At 44.3% G+C, this 22,427-nt stretch overlaps 3 protein-coding genes across 12 annotated transcripts in view; all 3 read left to right on the top strand.

Moving 5' to 3' along the window:
• Positions 1 to 3,276, top strand: part of LOC310844259 (disks large homolog 5-like) — a 99,820-nt gene extending 96,544 nt beyond the window's left edge. For all 7 annotated transcript variants that reach the window (XM_083738174.1, XM_083738171.1, XM_083738173.1 and 4 more), the window contains one exon: positions 1,526 to 3,276. In XM_083738174.1, the coding sequence (XP_083594300.1) occupies positions 1,526 to 1,629 (104 nt within the window). In that variant the 3' untranslated portion in view covers positions 1,630 to 3,276. The remainder of the gene's footprint in view (positions 1 to 1,525) is intronic.
• A 2,455-nt stretch (positions 3,277 to 5,731) lies between these two features.
• Positions 5,732 to 22,427, top strand: part of LOC310844374 (uncharacterized protein) — a 72,638-nt gene continuing 55,942 nt past the window's right edge. Inside the window, exons 1-5 of the mRNA XM_083738561.1 lie at positions 5,732 to 5,949; positions 12,726 to 12,790; positions 15,599 to 15,703; positions 16,047 to 16,098; positions 16,544 to 16,627. Coding sequence (XP_083594687.1) covers positions 12,728 to 12,790; positions 15,599 to 15,703; positions 16,047 to 16,098; positions 16,544 to 16,627 — 304 coding nt within the window. The 5' untranslated portion in view covers positions 5,732 to 5,949; positions 12,726 to 12,727. The remainder of the gene's footprint in view (positions 5,950 to 12,725; positions 12,791 to 15,598; positions 15,704 to 16,046; positions 16,099 to 16,543; positions 16,628 to 22,427) is intronic.
• The window catches only part of LOC310844327 (disks large homolog 5-like), a 35,934-nt gene continuing 35,309 nt past the window's right edge, over positions 21,803 to 22,427 (top strand). For all 4 annotated transcript variants that reach the window (XM_083738448.1, XM_083738450.1, XM_083738445.1 and 1 more), the window contains exon 1: positions 21,803 to 22,020. The gene's annotated coding sequence lies outside the window, so the exon portion shown is untranslated. The remainder of the gene's footprint in view (positions 22,021 to 22,427) is intronic.

Genomic DNA, 22,427 nt, shown 5'->3' with positions numbered 1-22,427 from the left:
ATGCTAAATAGTCAGGGTTTTTTTGGAGTGCAGCAAGATTATTGGATGAAGTAACCCTGCAACACTTTGCTTGAGAAAGAGGCTTTGCAATAGGCCAACATATCCTTATGATAGACGCTTGCTGTTTTGGTATTTTTCTCCACTGATACTGCTGTGGTAAAACAACAAAGCAACTATGACTGGCTTTGATCATAAATGCAGTTTTAAGTGTTTAACTCTGAATCCCCCAGAATGGGGTGGTAGGAAATTCCTGGCAAGTTGCCCTTGTGCTTTGGATCCTTTGTCTTGCAAATCCAACTTGGATGTCCCTAAAAGCATTTAATGGGCTCTAACTGAGCACCAGTGTGTTGTATTTTCTGTTAACTTGATCCCCATAAACGCCCATCTTCTTATATTAGTAAATAGTGGCTTGTTGCTACGGCCATCATCTCTTTGTATATTTCTGCCTTGCTACCAAACTTAGCCTTCTGTTCAGCCATGGAGGTTTATTATGCTATAACAGGGGTCCCTCTAACCATATTTAGATTTAATATGTAAACTTTGTCACCTGATGCCACTGAAAATAGCTTTCGGAGGGCTCAGTAACAAAACAGTTGTCTTAGAGGATCATACTCGTGGGGCCTGGCTGCTTTCTCCTCTTGCCATGTTCTTGTTAGCTGTATTGCAACAGCAAAGGCTTTCTTAGCAGGGATGAAGGTTCTCAGAAGCTTGGCTTCTTCAACACTGATTTCTTTTGCTAACCGCAAAAAGAACTCTGCTTCCACAAACGGTAAAGAAAAGTGAAAGCCAGAAAGCCCAGTTCCTTTCTCCTTTCCCAGAGCTCAATGGGAGTTACAAAAAGAGATGCCCCCTTATCTTAGGCCTCTCCCTGTGTCACTCTCAAACCATTCCCCTTAAAGAAACAACACGCAATTTCAGTCTCCTGAAAAATCTACATCTTAAATGTCTCTCTGTGTGTCTCTGCTTCACTCTTTGTCTCTATTCTTTGAGAACCATAGTTGAGGACACCTGAATGCCATTAAAGATGCCAAGACTTGGGTCCTACAAGTTCCACCATCAACACTCAAAGTCCATACAGTTAGAACGCATAGAGAGTCACACTCTGTATATGCACCTCCCTTTATTATCCTGATTCCTGGGCCACATCGAGGTTTAGTTCATATACCTGGTGGTGGAGATGCTTATAAGGAAACAGGCAGGTTGTTGTTCCTGTTGCCAAAGAGGCAGGCCACTTTTTGAACTGATAAGTGACAACAGGTGAGAAACCAAACAAAGCCCAACTGACGTGCCTGGTTCTCTGCAGGTTGTTGTGAGGATAAGGGAGGGTGTCCTACATATGACCACCTTGAGCTCTTAGGAGAAAGGGTGGAACATCATCCCCACCAATAAGGGGGGGGGGTATTAATCCCCCTTCCTTTTTGTTGCTTCAGTGTGTTTAGATTTCTTGGCGCTAGTGCAAATTCAGCTCCCCCCGGTAAACAAGCATGCTGATTGATTGGTGTGTGTGTGATCCTTCTTTTCGCAGGGATTGTCCAGGGAGGCCCTCTTTCGATCATTTGCACTCAGATCATGACAACAGTTGATCAAGAACAAAACAAGGTCCTGTGGATTCCAGCCGGCCCCCTATAGACATATGCAGTGAAGTGACTGAAACGCTGCAACAGATTCGTACATAAAACAGTTGCTTGCGGTGGGTGTTGTTTGGTCCACCCTTAGCTGCCTGTATGGTTGGTACAATTTGGAGTCGTCGTGGACAACATCTGTGAGGCACCCGTGGAAGGCGGTAGGCCTTTCGCTGGCAGAATTCTTCTACATTTGTTCCTATACAAATGAATGAATGCAGAATTTCTTTTTCATGAGACTGTGATGCTGCAAAGAGAGAGAAACCCTTTAGGATACGTTTACAAAAACCTCTTCCCCCCCCCCCAATCCCAAGTATTTGGTGGTTCATGTTTACTTGAATTTTTTTAAAACAAGCAACCTGTTCAGCTTCCCCTTCCCCAGTAACCCCCTGCTTATTTCTCCTCTGCTTCTGATACGAAGAAAACCAAACGCAACAGTGTCAAGTTCCTACTCAGCTGAGTGAGCATGACTTTTTCACGAAGTGTGGTTCTGTCCTTCCATAAGAGCTGTTCTACCTTCAAGAACAATCAGTTGCGTGGATTGTGAATGGGTTTTCTTCTAGGTACCCATTTGGGGAGTGAATCCAGGGGGGAGAAGCACTCTTCCAATATATGGGTGAGGCCACTGTTTGTATCTCATAAACTCCTTTGTCTGTTCAAAAAAGTTATTGGCTTCTTTTATGCATGGGTTAATATTTAAATGTCATGGTGTATCTGATCAAACTGTGCTCATTGTGTATTCAGAATAATAATTTTGGGTTGCTGGGCCTACATTAAGCAGTAAATCATAAGGGTTAATAGCTGTGCCTAGAGACCACTTTATTTTATCACATTTAGGTAGTCTATGTAATTGGAAGCTTACATTGCTCAAGCTTTGTTCTTTTGGTGTGTAATAGCCATAGGGATTTTTATTTAATTAGAATTGCAGTCTCTGTTGTAGGGATCTGACAACCTCTAGTGTGGTCCTGTAACTTGTTAGTTTTCCCACTGTCGATAAATGTAGTGTGTGTCTGTTTTGTTTATTTGTTTTTTGTTACAATATGTATCTTCTCACTGTACCAAATTCCATTCTATGTTTCTTTTTGCACTTCTGACTTCATTTCCCAACCGTGTGTTTATCTTTTTTTTTCCTTCGTAAAGAATTGCATGTCATGTTTTGTAGGTAATGTAACTTTACTGTTCAAGTATCATTTAAGTAGGACTATATTTGTGATGACTGCTCCTAACATTTCATTATGTACATAGGTTTTCTTTCTTCTGATTTTTCCCCTTCCGTTTTTTTTTAGTTTTTGCTTTCTTTTTGCATTAATTAAAAAAAAAGGGATTCTTCTTGCACAGTTGTTCAAAGACAAAATTTGGTTGGAAATTTAAACCTCTGTTTTGCAGATACTATTTTATAATTCAAAATACAGGAGAGAGAGAGAGAGAGGGAAAAATGTAGAAAGGCTATTGATAAATTCTTAGTTAAAATACTGTTAATAAGTTGAGGGACAACATATATTTTTTTTAAAGAGGGAGGCCAGAGTTGGACTTCAACGGTACGATTGAAACAGACCGGTACTGTTGCAACATGGATTTTCTGAACTAAAAAAAAAGTCACTTTGTATGAAAACAAAAAAGTTGTGTTAAATAAAGGTCAATTTCTATAACTTGACTTGTATGGGAGTGCTGCATAATTCCCTGTCTGACTCTGTTGTTCAATTTACTACTATCAACCATATTATGAACACCAAGCAAAAGATTACAGAATTAAAACAAATTCACAGACATTTGTAATGGTTATTTTGAAGTGAGATCCAAAATTGCATTTTGTTGATATAGTTGCAATTACCCGTGAAGCATAATAACTCCAAAAGAAAATTCAGAGCAAAGCTTGCTTCAGTTTTGATACCATTGGATTTAAAAGATGCTAGCTTGACATATTACTCTTTGTGCCCTTCCCATTTAACAAAATAATACATTTTGAGTATCAGTGGTAAACATCTGCCTGACGGAAATTGGGCTTGGTAGATGGTCCTTTTTCTTTCCAGTGTTAAGAGGCATTAGGCAAAAGGTAAAAATTCTACTACCTCACCCCTGCAGATTTGGAGTCCTAACCCATGACCTTCCAACGCCCAGTTTGGAAATGGGAGTGCTTTATAAGTTTTCTCAAGCTAATGTGTGTAAGGTGAAAAAGAAAACAATTACCCCAAGTTAAGAGAAGTCTTAAAATGGCAAAGCCATGGGGTGGGGTGGGGTGGGGTGGGGGTTACAAATTTTGGACCACGCAAAGGCTTCATTGGACCTGATTTCAGATGTCTTGGGAGAGAAAGAACGTCTTATGAATGTACGTCTTATGAAGTAAGCTAGCATTCCTTCAGCTACTGATATATTTGAATAGCTGTCTCCATCCTCTCCCTCATTAATAATCTGTATGATTTTGGTTTGGTGAGCTCACTGAAGAATAGCCATAAACTACATAACAGCTAAGTGAAATATTTTCTGCTATTATATGGGGCATGTGGTTATCTCAAGGAATGAGGTGGTTTTTCTAATTCTACATTTTGACGCGACAAAATGACAGAACCATGGTTGGACACTGGACCGAGTTGCATAATTGTTTAGCTAAAACTGATGTAGCTGGAGGCTCTCTGATACATTAGATGGATTAATTCATTTTTCCACAGTTTGGGGCACATAAAGATGAAAATGGATGATTATTTGTAACTTTTGCTATTCAGGTGGGTGATTTATGCCAGGGGTAGGCAACTTAAGGCCCGTGGGCTGGATGCGGCCCAATCGTCTTCTCAGTCCGGCCCACGGACTGGTGTGTTTTTACATGAGTAGAATGTGTGCTTTTATTTAAAATCCATCTTTGGGTTATTTGTGGGGCATAGGAATTCATTCATCCCCCCCCCCAATATAGTCTGCCCCACTACATGGTCTGAAGGACGTTGGACCGGCCCACGGCTGGAAAAGGTTGCTGAACCCTTATTTATGCCCTTACATATCCTGGGCAGGGCGTCCCAAGTTCTGCTAGTGCATGACCAAAGGAATTGGCACTGCTAGTCTCCATCGCTTCCTAGAAGGCGGTGCCCGCGAAGGTACAAAGAGTCCTGCCTTACACTGTGAGCCTTCCATTCTTACTTCCTGGCCAGGACCACCAAAACCCACTTGCGGGGACATCCCCACTTTTAGCCACGGGGAGGCAGGCTTCGCAAAATCCAAGCATATTCCTATCCTTGTTACTGCAATGCTTTCGTTCATTTCCCCAGACCCCACGGCCTCCTTCCCTGCCCGCAGCCAAAGATTGCTTTCAGATCTGAGCAGTGATAAAAAAGAACAACAATGCTGGCTAACCATCCCGGCCAAACGCTGGGTTTCAAGAGCAGCCTTGAATCGGCGGGGATCGTGTCCCTCTGGGGCTGCTCCCTATGCCTCGTTGCTCCGATAGAGCACGAAGGAAAACAGAGAGAGAGAGGGAAAATGGCATGCAAAAGAGGCGAGCCGGGCGGGGGTGAAGGGAGGCCGATCTCTGCTCTTCCGCCTTTCCTTCTTGCCATTTGGGGTCCTTCCTCCCCGGCCCGACCATCAGGCGTGCAAGTCACAGAGATCTGCTGAGAAAAAGAGAGCGGCTGGGAAAACATCGCTGGATTGGGACTCCAACCGTATAAGCGAGCGGGAGAAGAGAGGGACAGCCCGCGCGTCACGCCATTCAGCAAGTGCCAGGATCGCGCCGCCGCCTCCGCCTGCCCGCCCTTCGGCTCCTCCCTCCGCCCCCTGTCAAGCGCGTGGCTTTCTCGCTCGCTCGCCTCCATCTGCTCGAGGCAGCCTCGGAGAAGCGCGCAGGGCCGCTTGGGAGGAGGCGAGGGGGAGCCTGGAGAGCCGAGGAGAGAGGAAGGGGCTGGACTTGCCGGAGAGACTGACGAGGGCTCGCTCTCCGCCTTGGCGCGCAAATCGTGAGGCGACCAAGGGAGGAATCCCGCCCGCCTTCTCCCCTGCGCCGCGAGGGGGAAGGGGCAGCCTCTGACTGGAGCGGCGGCCGCCTGCCTGGACGTGCGCTGAGGCTCGGCTTGCGCGCCTCCCCGCCCAAGAGCAGCGCTATGGCTGGGCCTGGGCTTGGCCGAGAGCTCTTAGCCATGGCCAGTGGCGGAGGCGGCTCCAGGAGATACTCCTCGGACTCCTCCTCGGCCATCCTCCCCAGGACCATGGAGGTCCCCTGCGCCCGCGGGCAGCGCATGTGGCGGGCCTTCCTGGCCTCGTCCATGGTCCCCTTTTTCTTCTCCTGCCCTGGAGGACCCTCAAGTACCTGGGTACCGTCTGCTGCCACTGTGGGGGCAAGGAGAAGGTAACAGTTTCTCTTCTTTCCGGGTTCTCCCGCTTGAGGGCCGCTTCACACGTTGCCTAGGGCGGGTCACACTCGCGTGTCTAGCAGGTGCCTTCCTCTGGGAGCTGCGAATGGACGTGGAGGGGGGGGGGAGGCGAGGGTTGGACACCTGCAGAATGTCCCGTTCATGGTTGTGAACTCATTTCAGGGAAACTTACAAATAAACTGCGTGTTCCGATTGCAGCCGTGTATCTGGAGCCTTTGCGTGTTGACAGGGAAATGGGTCCCAGTGAGTTCAGAGGCTTCATTCTTGAGGGCATCTGCTTAGGAGAGCAAGTGCTCTTGAATGTCACCTGCAGCTCTGTCCTTGGGAACTGCAGCCTTAGTCCCAAGTAAACTGCTTCTTTTGGTCCTTTCTATTTTACTGCTACCTTTCTCCAGCTGCTTTGGTACTAGGAGAACAGAGGGCCCTTCGTTGTTGTTGCTGCAGCATGAAAAGTTAAAGAAATCCTCAAAAGGCAATAACCTCAGATTTTGGATCCAATTGTGTTGGACCAGCAGTTCAGTAGTGGTCATGGGTGAGCTGAGGTTCAAAGGTTGAGACTTCTTTTGTCTGAGGTGGACAGGGAGTCTTCAGAACAGTGGTGGTGGTTCCTCTTTTCCTTGTTGAATGATGGCTTCAGCTACTCCTCCCCACCTCACACAAACAGGCTGAGAAGGAGATGCACCTTGGCAAGAATAAACTTGCTAGCCAAGTTGCTCTATTATTGCTGCCAGGTCTCTCTTGCACTCGGATGGGTTTGCCTTTCTAGCAGCAAGTACTGTTGATTTTGCTATGTCCAAATCACATTTTGTTTGGTTCAGCCATAGGTGGTAACAAAGCAGTGTAAAAACCAGCTAACTAAAGAGATGAGGTGGCCCTGAAAGTGCAAATGGTAATTCAAAACATGTATAATCCAATTCAAGAGTTTTACTGCCCATTCATGTTAGATCTAATGACAGTGAAAGCGTTTTGGTGAGGAAAGGGGGAATTCGGGATTTGCACAAAGAAGACATTTAAATGGCTATTTCCCGCCTTCTTTGTAAGCAGAATCCATGTGGAATTGTCATCTGCCATGGAGGGAGAATCCCATAAGCACTGTAGAGGCAGAAACATTTTAGCTTGCCAGAAGTATTGTTGTGGAAGAGACCTGGCCACATTGCCCCCCTTAAGGTGACCACTGAAAACTGTCAAGTAAAAGAACTGAGCAACAGGTGGTGATGGTGGGGAAACAGGTCTGAATCCACACACAAATGTCGATGGAGCCAGGATTTTGAGTATCTCACCCTCTTTGAAATCCATGGGATCCTTGCCCATAGCATTCAGTTAACTCAAGACATTTGGGATTTCGGCTGTCCGGAAACACATTTTGGGCAGAATCCTGTGAGAAGTTATTCCCATGCAAGCTCCATTGAAAGAAGCAGGGAGCTACAGAGGAGCGCACCACTGGCTTTTTTCCCCTGCTGGTGCTCAGGCAGGAATGCTTCCTATAGGATTATGCTCATTGATTTTAGTGGACCGAATATTTTGAGGTCTCTCCAGTTACCCCCATACTTGGACTACAGCCAACCTAGGACTGGTCTTGGAAATATTGTCCCTGATCCAGAGCAAGCTTCTCACTCCTGAGACCCACTGAAATGGCAGCTCACAACTAACTGGTGCTGTTGATTTCAGTGGGACAGAAGCATAGCTAGGACTGCAGTCCTAAACCCCACTTATTAGGCAGTAAGCGCATGGAACACACTGAAAATTAGATTTTAGTAGACTTGCCTAGGATTGCTATATACGTAAATTTCTCTGGACTGTGTCAGTCGGTGGCTATCCTGTGCCTAGTTGAGTTACTCCTATGCCATTCACTCTGATAGGATTTAAGCAGCTTCATTGTGTTCAGGATTGTAGCCTGAGTCCCACGATGTACAGACACCATGGGCTAGTCACACTTCTTTGAAGTCTCTCAGCCTCACTCAGCTCACAGAGTGTTTGTTGTGGGGGTGGTAGGGAAAGGAGATTGTTGGCCGCTTTCAGACTCCTTAAGGGGAGTGAAAGGCGGGCTATCAAGTCCAAACTCTAAACTCTAATTGCTGCAGTGCAGCAATCAAATGGAAATGCACTTGAAGTGCATGATAATATGAAATGTAATAGTGATGCAGTGTGAAGTTTTAAAAATGATGCTACCCGATGGCTGCCCTTCAATCATAAAAAAGCACCAGGCAGTTAACTTGAAAGGCACAGGCAATTGAGCAATCCCAATTAGGTTATATTGCATTGGAGTAAATGAGTGTGTGCTTTAAAGGTGCACTTATTGTAAGCAAAGCTACTTGGGGACATTACCCAAGGTTTAAAAGTACCCTGCTTTTTTCAGTGCAGTTACTGGGGGTTTTTCTACCCCTTCTTGTCTGTTTCCACATTCAAGGTTAAAAAAGAACAAGGACAGCATAGCTTTCTTCTTCAATACAGCCAGTTCCACAACATCAACAGCAAAAAAAATAAAATAAATCCGACTAGAGACTTAACACAAATTCAGCAAATCAAAGTGTAGCATTATTATTTTTTAATGAAAATACAGGTTGCTGTAATCCTGCCACACTGAATAAGCTGCCAGTTATCAAAAAGTGATCCCTGTAGACACCTGGAGTAGTTCGCTGCCTGTGTGATGAGGACATTCGTTTGCCACCATCTTTCCCAATCTGGGGAAGAGGCACAATTCATATACAATTACAATCAGCTCCTCATTGGCTGCATCCCAACAGTGGGATTTTTGTGTCCGTTTCCCCCCCCCCCCCGATAGTTTGCCAAAGGTTTCCCGTGAAGGCATTTTCTTGCATCAGTTTCCCAACCTCGCAGCCAGTGACAGATTGCGCTTGAGTAAAATGGAAAGCTAGTTGCTAAAGCTCAAATGTTTTTAAAAGAGAGCAGCAAGCACTGGCCCCTTGCTAACGGAGCCTTCCATGACCGTTCTACATGGTCACTGTTGGAACCAACAGCCATTTGGCTCCTCCCCTTTCCAGAGCATTCTTCAACCACTCTTTCACTTCTTCATCCCATAACAGATGAAAGAGGTTGGTACCTGCTTTCCTGTTCCTGACTCATTCATTTCTCCCCTTTTTTGGTATTATGTCACTTAGGAGAAGCTGGCATGGTGTGCAAATGACCTGTCACATATTAATTTAATTTATTGTTCTGTCCTAGGGACTCCAGGCAACTTGCAGCAGTTCTCCCCACCCCACCCCATAAATTTGTAATAGTTCTGTCCCAAACAGGCTTGCGATCTAAGGAAATCAAATGGTTGGGGAATGAAAGAGGTCAGATAAATAAAAATCACATAAACATAAAAAAACCAAGAGCTGCAAAACCAATTAGTCCAGAACCAATCCAAAGGACAAGCCCTTTTTGTAGGAAACCACCTGTTGGTGGGGTCTGTGTACCTCTGATACAGTGTAAGACCAGTGCTAATAGCTGTAGGTGCTGTTATAGAATTAATAATACCGTGGGTTGGCAGGTTGCCTGGAGGTGACAGTTTCAAATGACTAGATCTGCATTTCTCAAACTTGGGGCGCCACTGGTCCTGCCAGCTAGGGATGATGGGAGTTGTAGTCCAACAACAGTTGAAGACCCAAGTTTGAGGAAACACTGGGCTAGTGTTAGGAGACCCAAGACTCGTGTCTGAGTAGGGCTGGGATGCCCATCGAGTAAAAGAACCATGTCCCTTGTGAATCAGTTTTAATGGCACTGAGTTTACATGATATGTGGATTTCAGCTAGGTCAAGGTCACTCTAGAAGCCCACCTCATTACACAGCGTCCCATTCCTCCCCTCTTCCTCCCTCTCCCAGTTCCGAAAGCGGCACCTGGGTGCACATTCACGCATGCTTTGAATGTGTTGATAATGGGAGTTTGCTGGACCTGATATCCCAAGCACCAATAGCAAGAGGCTTTGGACAAACTTGGTAGAAGTTGAACTACACCCTGCTGCTTAATGGTTTACAAAGAGCATTGGCCTGCTGTACTCTGCCTTTTTCTAAGTTTTACTCTCTTGAATCATGTCCTTATTGAGATGCCAATGAGATGCGAAAAGTGATTCTTTTACTTTTTTATGCATATATCTTCCCCCACTGTTGTGCGCCTCACCCCTGGCCCTTGCATAAGTAGTTTTTTAATCGCATTGTTCTGACATTCTGATAGAAATGGCAGGAAGAAGGACTCTTGTTTTGCATTTAGGAGCCAAGGTCACACAGGGAGATACCTTTCTTTAGAAGCAAGAACCCCTGCAACTCTTTCCAAGGTTCTCTGATGCCCGCCAGCCCATATGGCCTTGCACTTCCCTTGCTAGCCATGTGTTGTAACTGCAGGCACCTCTCCATAGGGATACAAGGTTGAGGCAGACATCACAAATGCACATGAACTGTAATCACAGTGGCACAGATTACAGACACAGAAGCTCAGGTTACAAGTCAGCTGCATTTTTCCAGTGGAAGCGGGCCTTACACGCAAATATGTCTTCCGAAAAATGGTGGTCCTTATTTCAAGCCCTTGATGAGTTGCACTGGGTGTGCTTGAGACAACACCTGTTGTTTTTGTGCTGTTGCGAGGAATTCCATTCAAGGGGTTGAATAATAGTGAGACTGGAGAAGCCAGTACAGTGGTACCTTGGGTTACATACGCTTCAAGTTACATACACTTCAGGTTACAGACTCCGCTAACCTAGAAATAGTACCTCAGGTTAAGAACCTTGCTTCAGGATGAGAACAGAAATCATGCTCCGGCGGCGCAGCAGCAGCAGGAGGCCCCATTAGCTAAAGTGGTGCTTCAGGTTAAGAACAGTTTCAGGTTAAGAATGGACCTCCGGAACGAATTAAGTACTTAACTCGAGGTACCACTGTATAAGTTGCCTTTTCAGCTGAATTTGGGGAAACCACTTGAAGCATCCGTTGTGTTGAGCTATTTCAATTGCTTTGGTTTGATTTGCTCATTGCAAACAGCTGAAAGTATGTAAATTTTGATAATAAATCTGCTTTGCGGTGGGGGTTGAATAAACTCGATTGCAACTGTATTTCCAGATTTGCCAGGTTTGTGACGAGGGTTGTCTTGGAAATGATGGTTCCCCTGCATATGTCATGAGGGAATGCCAAATCATATAAAAGTGGCTGGAGGATCTAGTCCTTGTCAAAATCTCAGATTACGCATAACTTGCTCCATTATAGCTATATTTCAGAGTGAGTGGTACCAAGCATCCAGTGTAAGATTTGGGGCTGTTTCCCAATGGGTTGCAATTACTTTCCATGCTGCCAAGATCATCTATAAAGCCAGTTTTTTTGACAATATATTTACATTGGTATCATCAAAAGATTCAGCAATGTTAAATTTGGACAACAAACAGTAGTTTCTTCAGTAATACTGTTATCAAAATTAAATACCAAAAATCTTGCACCAACTGACATTCCCAACATAAACATTATGTACAATGTTTATTGCAATCCTTCCCCCAAAATTAGGTGATACAGAAGAAATCATTTATGACATGTGCAAAGGAGTGCAGTACTATCTGTGTAGTACAGTCAACCCCTGATTTGTTTGGGGGTTGCATTTTGGGTCATGGCACGCAATGGAGGAGCCCTTTTCTTGCTGCTTTCAGGGTCCCTGCAATTCATTTATGCACAGTCATGTATAGTTGGAACATGCGCAAAAATAGTAATGGCCTGTAATTTTAAGGAGTTGAGCATGCTGCTTTATGGACTTGAGTCGTGGGCAACCATCAGGAGAGATGCCTCAGCTCCTTCCACATATGTGCCTGGAGGACTTTGGGTATCACATGGCAGGACAGAATGCCAACCATCTTTGTTTCCTAAGTCCGTATTCCCAGCATGTTTGCACTACTGTCTCAGTGATGCCTATGCTGGCTTTGCCATGTCCACAGAATGGAAGATGGCAGGATTCCCAAGGATGTGCTCTATGGCGAGCTAGATTCAGTCCCCCGGCCAATTGGCAGACCATCTCTGTGTTACACAGATGTCTGCAAATGTGACACAAAGGCTAGTGACGTTAACCACACCATGGGGAAATCCCTTGCAGATGACCGAAGTTCCTGGAGACAGGCAGTCAAATTGTGTATTACTAGCAATGACGAGGAGAAATGACCACTGAGGGGAGGAGAAAAACACAGTGGTACACCTGAATCAGCACAATCAGACATCTTCATCTGCCGCAGCTGCAACAAAACATGTCTCTCCCCCATTCATCTCTATACCTACAGCAGGCGCTGCAACTGCCAACAGTTTGTTCTTGTAGGTTGCCAATTTGGAGGACACTGCCCTCTTTGTCCCCAGCCACCATATCTATATCTCCTTTTTTATGCCCAAAGTTCATCGACTTTGTGTGTATAGTACATTGGACGCAACACTGTGTTGATAAGACACATCCCAGTTAGATGAATGAGCCTACTTTGGTGGCTCGAGTGGAAACTAGCCTAGAAACTTGACTGCAGTTCTCAATATGTTGTGTTTAGATAACTGATTTTAGGGGGTAACAAATCAACAAAACCAATTGTTTGTGGAAGCATTGTGGATAGCACCCCAAAGGTGTGCACTTGACCACAAGTCTGTCTTCATTGCAGCCATGCATGGCCCGGGGAAATTTATCATTCATTTCCTTTGGAATAGCTTTTTCACATTCCCACCTTTTCTGGCAAACAGATGGATTGGTTTTTTGAAAATGCTCTTGTCTAACCCTTCTAACTCCGTGCTTGTTTGTGTTTGGCAACAGGTATGTCGTCTCCTGGGTCAAGCTTGCTCGGTCCCAGCTTCTGCCAACCACCGAGTGGTTCAAAAGTACGTCAAAGTGCAAGTAGATAAATAGGTACCACTCCGGTGGGAAGGTAAACGGTGTTTCCGTGCGCTGCTCTTGTTCGCCAGAAGCGGCTTAGTCATGCTGGCCACATGGCTCCCTCGGCCAGTAAAGCGAGATGAGTGCCGCAACCCCAGAGTCAGTCACGACTGGACCTAATGGTCAGGAGTCCCTCTACCTTTAAGAGACATACTGTATGTTTCATGATATATGCAAGGCTCTGCAGAAATAAATCTGAGGGGCAGTCTAAAATCAAGACTTTTTAAACTTGACGGTTAAACCCCATTTGTCAAATTTTCAGAGTTTCTTTTCTGATGATTCTCTGACACAGATAATATTGGCTCCCTGAAAATCATGGTTTGCTCGTACGCAAAGATGTGACATGAGATGGGATGGAGTAATACTCTTTAGAGGGCGTAGGAACATAAATCTTCCAAGTCTAAGAACATTGAACAGCCAGAAGGGCCAATCTGGCCCAGTATCCTGTTCTTATAGTGGCCATCCAGATACCCGGTAGGAAACCCGTGTCTGATACCTAATTTGCAGTTTGGAGGAGTTGAGCATAGTGAATACCACATGATGGTATCGCCTTGAGGCAGCCTGGCATTTCTCTTTATTGAATGTCGGCCAGCCAAGGTGTTGACCCACTCCTAGCTTTTGCATGCTTGATATGCCATACTTTCATTGCAGATAAATGGCATTGCACTAGATAATAAATCCCTGACTGAATGTGAAGCCAAAACAACAGAAGTCCACTTTCTTTTTTAATATTAAAAATAACCTTTATTATACAACAATTAACATATAAACTTAAACAGTACATACTATATACATACATACATACATCAACATAAGCACACCCTAGACATTAACTTAGCATAACACCCCTTTTAACTTCCGATTCACCTCACTGACCTTTTACATTTTGTTAATCGATATGCATTTCATTATTGTTTTATTTTCCCATTATTTATCGAAAAACTTTGTTATATACTTTTTCTACGTTTCAAGATTCTGTCTAAGTCTGTCAGGAGATTTGCATTATCACAATAATTTCTAAGGTATTCTTTAAATATTATCCAGTCTTCACTAAATTTCTGATTTGAATTTCCTCTTATTGCCCCAGTCATTTTCGCTTGCCAGTCCATTTTGGTGAGGATATTGTCGCCTTTCCAATTCTTTGCTATTAAGATCCTAGCCACTGTGGTTACGTACATAAACAGGGGTCTAAGAATATTATTTTTTAATTTTCATGGGCATAATACCTAACAAAGGCTTCAGGTGTTGTTTTTTTAATGAGAATTTGAAGATCTTTTTGAGTTCATTATATATAGTGTCCCAAAATTTTCTCATCCTCTTACACTCCCACCACATGTGCATAAAGGTACCTACCCTTGTTTTACATCTCCAACAAACATCTGAACTATTCTTGTACATCTTGACCAATTTGGCTGGGGTTAGGTACCACCTGTTTAACATCTTCATCATATTTTCTCAAAGACTGTAACATGCGATGAACCTTATGTCTACCCTCCACAGCCTTTCCCATTCATTCATTCATTCATTCATTCATATACTGTGTCCAACATCCTATACTGTGTCCAACATCCTGAGCCCAACGTACCATAACCAATTTCACCTCCTCCTCCTTGACTTCCCAGTCGAAGAGGAGGTTATACATCTTTGGTGAATATTTTCCTTTGGGCTGAATGAAATTCTCTTCTAACTTTGATGTTTCTTGAGCAAACCCTTTTTGTTCATCCATGCCTAATCTTTCATTAATTTGGAAGTATTGAAGTCAATCAGTCAAATGAAAACGAATTTCTTCAAAATTCTTTAATTTCAATTTGTTGTTTTTCTCTTCTAATAACATCTTGTACATTGCCCAGTTTCCCTTCGTATTTTTCTTCTTCACAGCTAAAGCATCTATAGGTGAAATCCACTGGGGGGGGTTGGGTTCCAGTAGTTCTCTATATTTACTCCATATTTTATATAAAGATATTCTTATTATATGGTTTAGAAACCCTTTGTGGACTTTCACCTTATCATAGGCTAGGTAGGTGTGCCAACCGTAACGGTTATCAAACCCCGCCATGTCCAGCAAGTCTGTATCTTTTAGAATAATCCATTCGCGGATCCAGGTCAGCCCTGCTGCCTCATGACATAGTTGAAGGTAGGATAAGGCAAAATCTCCTCTCTCCTTCCGGTCTATAAGCAGTTTGTGTTTTATTGTGGGCTTCTTCCCATCCCAAATAAATCTTGCAATATCTCTCTACCAGCATTTAAAACAATTAATTCCCCCTAGGCCCGGAATGGTCTGAATTCCCCCTAGGCCCGGAATGGTCTGAAACAAAAAAGACCATTCTCGGCAGGACATTCATTTTCACTATTGATATTCTACCCCAGAAGGAGAGATGGAGCCTGCTCGAACTTTCTAAGTTTCTCTTTACTTCGTTCCAAGTTTTCACATAATTATCTTGAAATAGATTAATCCATTTTGCCATTAGCCATATGTCTAAGTACTTGACTTAAAAAAAAAAGTCCAGCCCTGTAATTTCCTGTAATTCATTTTATTCATTAATTCCCATATTTGTAACCAACAAGTTGGTTTTCTTATAACTTATTTTAAATCCAGCCATGTGTCCAAATTCATTTATTAATTCCTTTGCTTTTGGGGTGCTTTCTCTAGGGTTATCGGTGGTTAATATTAGCTATTCGGCATAAGCACTTGCTTTATAAGATTTCTCTCTGACCACAGTCCCCTTTATTTTTTCCTCTTTCCTTAACAACAGAAGTCTACTACAGAAGTCCAGAGGCCTCGGACTCCTAGGATGGGCGTAGGAGCCTTCTTATATTTCTCTCAGCCCTCCAAAAGGGAAACCATTTCACTGATGAAGGTGAGTGTTAAAGGAGATGGGAGGTAAAAGAAAGTAAAAGATGCACCTTTCATTTTAAAACATGGGCTTACTTGCATCTGTGCATAGCACAGCAGTGGCACTTGGCCCAAGATAATGGCCAACATTGCTGCTGCAGAAACAGAAAAATTCTCTGTGTACAAAAAGCCAAAACAGCGGAAGACCGTCTTTGATCTGGACACTTTCAAGAGGTGTCTGACTCCTCCTAAGATGGACTACCTGTCTCCCAATCAGGTCTTGGGACATTTGCCCAAATGACTTTGGTTTTAAAAGCATGGAAGAGCCCAAAATGAAAAGGCCATGTGATTCTGAACTTTCCCCACAGGTACAAAAATGCACAGCAGGAAGTGGTTCGCGGCCATATATGATAAGACTTGGTAAGTGGCATTTTGGATTGGATGGGATGGAAAGGGTCCCGTTTTTAAGAACAAAAAGGCTGGAGTAAGGAGTGTAGAACCCTTTCTTCCAATGCTTTTCTCCCACCCAGTTGTGCACGGTTCCACTATCTGAGCTCAGCAGAGGAGGAAAGCATTCGGGAGAAGGATAGCAGGGAGGGGAGAATGGTGCCCCACTCCTTTCCCATACATTTCTTTTGGTTTTTTATTCTTTAAAAAAAAATGTCCCCCATGAGATTGATATATCTCCATTTAACTACCAGAGGATGCAGTTAGATTTGTCTCTGAAATAATAAAGCTTGTTCCAGAGGATCACTTTATATTTCTTACAGTAGAAATCTTGCAGATAACTTGAAATTCAGGGCCTACAGGACTTTCCCCCCTCTTTCTTATTAAGCCTGACTGTTTTTCCTTTTGTATTTTAAAGCAGGTTCTTCCATAACTATAAAATATAAAAAAGGTGTGAAAATACCCTGGACACCCAAATACCCCAAGACTGGCTCCAATAGGGGTAATATATATATTCATATTATTTCTTTTGGGGGAATTACTGCATGAATGGAGAGTTTTGGGTTCTAGCTAGTAGATTTTTGTCCATGTTTAGGGCAGGGTAGCCTCCCTCCTTTGGTGGGGCGGGGGACACATTTGGAAATCTAAGAATACTATTTAGGAAAACCTTTCCGTACTTAAGTAGGTCAGTAAGTTTTCCACTTACAGAGCAGTCAGATCAAATTGTCGAGATTTTATGATGGCATTGATTTTTTCTTCAAAGTGGTAATTAAATAATATAGAATCAGTAATGGTATTCCTATCCACCCTGACTTGAACTCGACAAATATCTTGCGCTACAGATCCAATAAATCGGGGGGGGTGTGTGTGTGTGTGTTCAGATTTCAAAAAGGAATATGAAGTTAAATGGGGAAATCTGTACTTATTTCCTCAGCCGGAATGTGCTGCTGAATGCATGTGTCTTCCTCCTCCTCCTCCTCCCCCCACAGTTTAATGGAACAAATCTGCAGAATGCAACAGAACAGCCACGCGGTTGTGGGAGGGAGATGGTCCGGGAAGATGGTGAATGGAATCGGCGGCGGCAAAGAAAACCAGCTGGTGTCGCTGCTGTTGTCTCGCATCCGGGTGATCATGAAGAACTTGCCTGAGGTCTCCAACATCAACCCGGACGCCATTTTCCTCACGCTGAAGACCACGGAACCATTTGTACAGTATTTAGCTGTGCATTCCTACAATCACGGCCAGGGAAAGAACAAAACATCATTAACCTACAGTGACTTGTCCCATACAGCAGAGAACTACGATACTTTCCACTTCCTTGCAGATATCCTGCCAAAGAAGATCTTGGCTAGCAACTATCTAAAAATGCTTGAGACAGAAAAGGAGGGGGGAGGAGAAGAGGAGGAGGAGGCGGAAGAGGAAGAGGATGGAGAAAGAGGAGGAGGAGGAGCAACATCTTGCATATGACAAATGACTACTGTTACCTCTGCATTGGTTGAAAATTTGAACAACTGAATTTCCAGTTTGTTTTGCAAGATATGCAAGAGCTGTAAGTGTGGAACTGAACTTGTGAATATATTTTTTTCCCCTTATCCTACAAAATGCATCTCTTTCTTAAAAGCTTACTAACTACGTATCATACATTCTTATCTTGTGGATATTGTATCTCCATACAGAGGTTTCTTCCTCCTGCCCACAGTGGGCAGCTCAGCAGTGACAATGGACCTCCTCATAGGAAACAATTCATTTGACAGCTTCATAGAAACCAAACTAACTTCTTTCATAATGTAGAATGTACAGCCTAGTTGGGAACAAATGGGAAAACTCTTTTAAAGTTTTTGTTGTTTTAATTACTACTTGCAGTGATGTTATGTATATTTTTAAAAGAAAAAGAAAATGCTCTGCTGCCTCCTGTTAATGTGTATATTTTGAAAGGATATTAAATATAGAAGTAAAATTTTCACAGCAGGGCTCTTTCGTATTTTGATTAAGAGATGTACGTGATTTTTTAAACAGTAGCAACATTTGTAGAATACTTGTGCTAATTAATATTTTAAATTAAAGAATATTTTTTAAAGCCTATGTTGGATGAAAGAGTGGATAATTTTGCAGAATACAGATATATTAGAATACAGATTTGGAGGGATGGGGCAACAGATTTGGGGGCACGCCTATTTAGGCCATGAAAAAGTCAAAGTACACGGGGTTTTCAAATCACATAATAAGGAAATCATTATACATGATGTGGGATAGGTTTACAAACCTCTTAGAACAAAAACACCCTGGTGGTTATCTCCCCTAGAGGCTATCTCAGGGAAGAGGAAAAATGTGGGGGGAAACGGGGCAACCCATAAAGAAATACTAGAGGAGGAAGAAAACCAAGTAAAATTGAGAAAGTTTGAAGAAATTAGACACCATCTTACAGATTGGTTGCAGTACCGTCAACTAAATGATATTCATAAACTTGATCGAAGAAAGGGGTGTGCAACAGAAGTACTGAGGCTGGAAAAATATTTAATACAAAATAAAAAGAAATTATTATCTAAAATGTATAGATTCCCGTTAGATTGGGAAGTAAAAGAGGAAGAAGGTAAGGAAGTGATGATTAAATGGTCAAAAGATTTTGGTCTTTCAGATTGCTGATTGGGAAAAATTAAGGAATAAAATCTAAAGTTAAGAGAAGGCTTAAAATGACAAATGGAGGGGTGGGGGATACAGATTTTGGACCATGCAACGGCTTCATTGGACCTGATTTCCGATGTCTTGTGAGAGAAATAACATTTATTAATTCAAATGAATGCACACTTCATGAAGCAAGCTAGCATTCCTTCAGCTACTGAACTATTTGAAAAGCTGTCTCCATCCTCCCCCTGGTTAATAATCAATAATAATCTGCATGATTTTGGTTTGGTGATCACACTGAAAGATGGATTCTACATAACGGCTAAGTGAAATATTTTCTGTTATTATCTGGAGCATGTGGTTACCTCAAGGAATGAGGTGGTTTTTGTAATTCTAAAGGAGTGCACTTTGACTTGACAAAATGACAGAACCATGGTGGACACTGGAGCGAGTTGCATAATTGTTTAGCTAAAACTGATGTAGCTGGAGGCTGATACATTAGATGGATTAATTCATTTCTCCACAGTTTGGGGCACATAAAGATGAAAATGGATGATTATCTGTAACAACTGGGAGGGAAAGGGGTTAGCTCCAGCCCTCCATTCAATGCAAGAAAGGCTATTGCACTTCTACAAGACGAAAGGAATTGGCACTGCTAGTCTTCATCGCTTCCTAGAAGGCGCTGCCTGCGAAGGTACAAAGAGTCCTGCCTTACACTGTGAGCCTTCCATTCTTACTTCCTGGCCAGGACCACCAAAACCCACTTGTGGGGACATCCCCACTTTTAGCCACGGGGAGGCAGGCTTCGCAAAATCCTGGCCAAGCGTCTATTCCTATGCTTGTTACTGCAAAGCATGTTACTGTTTCCCTCTCTAACGATAAACCCCTCCGAGTCCGGCTGTGCACCGACAGACATGCCCTCCTCTTTGTCCTATGTTGATAGCGCCTGCATAAAGCCACCATTCTACAAAAGCCCGCACAAAACAAAACACGCCTCCCTTCTGGCATCGCGAAGCACCTGTTTGTGCAGCTCCACCCTGGCCCAAGATCCGGCTCGCTGCTCTCATTCATTTCCCCAGACCCCACGGCCTCCTTCCCTGCCCGCAGCCAAATATTGCTTTCAGATCTGGGCCGCGATCAAGAACAACCATCCCAGCCGAATGCTGGGTTTGAATGACAATAATCCACCAACAGCATACAAATCAATATGGCTAACCTGATCCAAAACACCCACCCACCCACCCCACTCACACACAAAAACGAAGTTCAACACAGCCAATCACAAACAAACAACCACACCCTAGGCCAACCCCAACTTCTCTCACCACCAAAGGAACACAAGTGAACAGCAGAGAACCTGCACGAGCAACGCTGACACCAAACCCTACATATATTAAGCAAAACAGAAACATCCCCACCCCACCCATCTTCCCCTCTCCATCCCTTTTTTTCTCCCCCTAATGTCTCAACAAATGAAACGGATTTGTAAAAATGTTACATTGAACATACCAGAGACATTACACATCTGTAAAACAAGAAAACCTTTAATAATAATAAAAAGAGCATGCACGTCTCTGCCCCTGTATGTCTAATAAGGTAGAATCTGTTACACACATCCTTCTATTCTGCGAATTTTATAGTGAAGAACGAGTTCAACTTATTTTGCCGCTTTTATCAAAATTTATACCCCTACAACATTATTTGGAATCCTCCCCCGAAATTCTACGAAAATACCTTCTGGAAGATTCCTCAAGCTCAATATCATCTGAGGTGGCCAAATTTTGCACTTTAGTAATCAGGAAGCGTAAATTTCTTCTGTTGAATGGCACACTGTGAAGTTCCCTTGTGTAATCTTTTTTTTCCTGATGTTGTTGTTGATTTCTTTTTGTTTGAGCTTGTGGTGTTTAGTGTCACTGGCTTTTGCCGCAATAAAACTTGGTCTGGTTCACAGGAAGAGAGCCCAGAAGTCACATATTCAGTCACCAGATATTGCGCTGCCATGATAGATATTTGACGAAGAATGATCTATGCTACAATTCAATCCTAAACTGAAGGCCCATATTATTAGATCCGCACTTCTGAAGCCCACCCCATATAGCTGTGTTAACTGATCTTTTAATTTTTTAAAAAAATATTTATTCACCCATTATCTATCCTTAATTAAGTATTCTATGTATATGTTTAAATCTACGTTTGGTTCTAGCTCCTATTTATTTAATAATTATTCGCCTGGATTCATACTGTTATGCTATTTATATGTTTTGCTTATGCTGGTCTATGACCGTAATAAAGTACTTGAATACTTGAAAAAGAGCAGCCTTGAATCGGCGGGGATCGTGTCCCTCTCGGGCTGCTCCCTATGCCTCGTTGCTCCTCCGATGGAGAACGAAGGAAAACAGAGAGAGAGGGGGGGGAGAGAGAATGGCATGCAGAAGAGGCGAGCCGGGCGGGGGTGAAGGGAGGCCGATCTCTGCTCTGCCGCCTTTCCTTCTTGCTATTTGGGGTCCAAAGCCAGCGCGTCACGCCATTCAGCAAGTGCCAGGATCGCGCCGCCGCCTCCAAGCCTAAGGCGCTTCTCTCTCTCTCTCTCTCTCTCTCTCTCTCTCTGTAACGCCAGAAGGACTTGTTGAGGCGGCAGGTCACGTGGGCCGCCTGCCCGCCCTTCGGCTTCTCCCGCCGCTCCCTGTCAAGCGCGTGGCTTTCTCGCTCGCTCGCCTCCATCTGCTCGAGGCAGCGTCGGAGAAGCGCGCAGGGCCGCTTGGGAGGAGGCGAGGGGGAGCCAGCCGGGAGGGGAGCCGAAGCCGAGGAGAGAGGAAGGGGCTGTACTTGCCGGAGAGACTGACGAGGGCTCGCTCTCCGCCTTGGCGCGCAAATCGTGAGGCGACCAAGGGAGGAATCCCGCCCGCCTTCTCCCCTGGGTGGCGGGCGTCGTGAGGGGGAAGGGGCAGCCTCTGACTGGAGCGGCGGCCGCCTGCCTGGACGTGCGCTGAGGCTCGGCTTGCGCGCCTCCCCGCCCAAGAGCAGCGCTATGGCTGGGCCTGGGCTTGGCCGAGAGCTCTTAGCCATGGCCAGTGGCGGAGGCGGCTCCAGGAGATACTCCTCGGACTCCTCCTCGGCCATCCTCCCCAGGACCATGGAGGTCCCCTGCGCCCGCGGGCAGCGCATGTGGCGGGCCTTCCTGGCCTCGTCCATGGTCCCCTTTTTCTTCTCCTGCTCTGGAGGACCCTCAAGGACCTGGGCACCGTCTGCTGCCACTGTGGGGGCAAGGAGAAGGTAACAGTTTCTCTTCTTTCCTGGGTTCTCCCGCTTGAGGGCCGCTTCACACGTTGCCTAGGGCGGGTCACACTCGCGTGTCTAGCAGGCGCCTTCCTCTGGGAGCTGCGAATGGCCGTGGATTGGGGGGAAGGCGAGGGTTGGACACCTGCAGAATGTCCCGTTCATGGTTGTGAACTCATTTCAGGGAAACTTACAAATAAACTGTGTGTTCCGATTGCAGCCGTGTATCTGGAGCCTTTGCGTGTTGACAGGGAAATGGGTCCCAGTGAGTTCAGAGGCTTCATTCTTGAGGGCATCTGCTTAGGAGAGCAAGTGCTTTTGAATGTCACATGCAGCGCAGTCCTTGGGAACTGCAGCCTTAGTTCCAAGTAAACTGCAAGGGATAGGGAGATTCATCTTCTTTC

This window comes from Podarcis gaigeae (assembly GCF_964106915.1).
Source record: "Podarcis gaigeae genome assembly, chromosome: 5".
Lineage (NCBI taxonomy): Eukaryota > Metazoa > Chordata > Lepidosauria > Squamata > Lacertidae > Podarcis > Podarcis gaigeae.
Note: the sequence above shows the minus strand (reverse complement) of the source record. Positions and strands in the feature narration are given on the sequence as shown.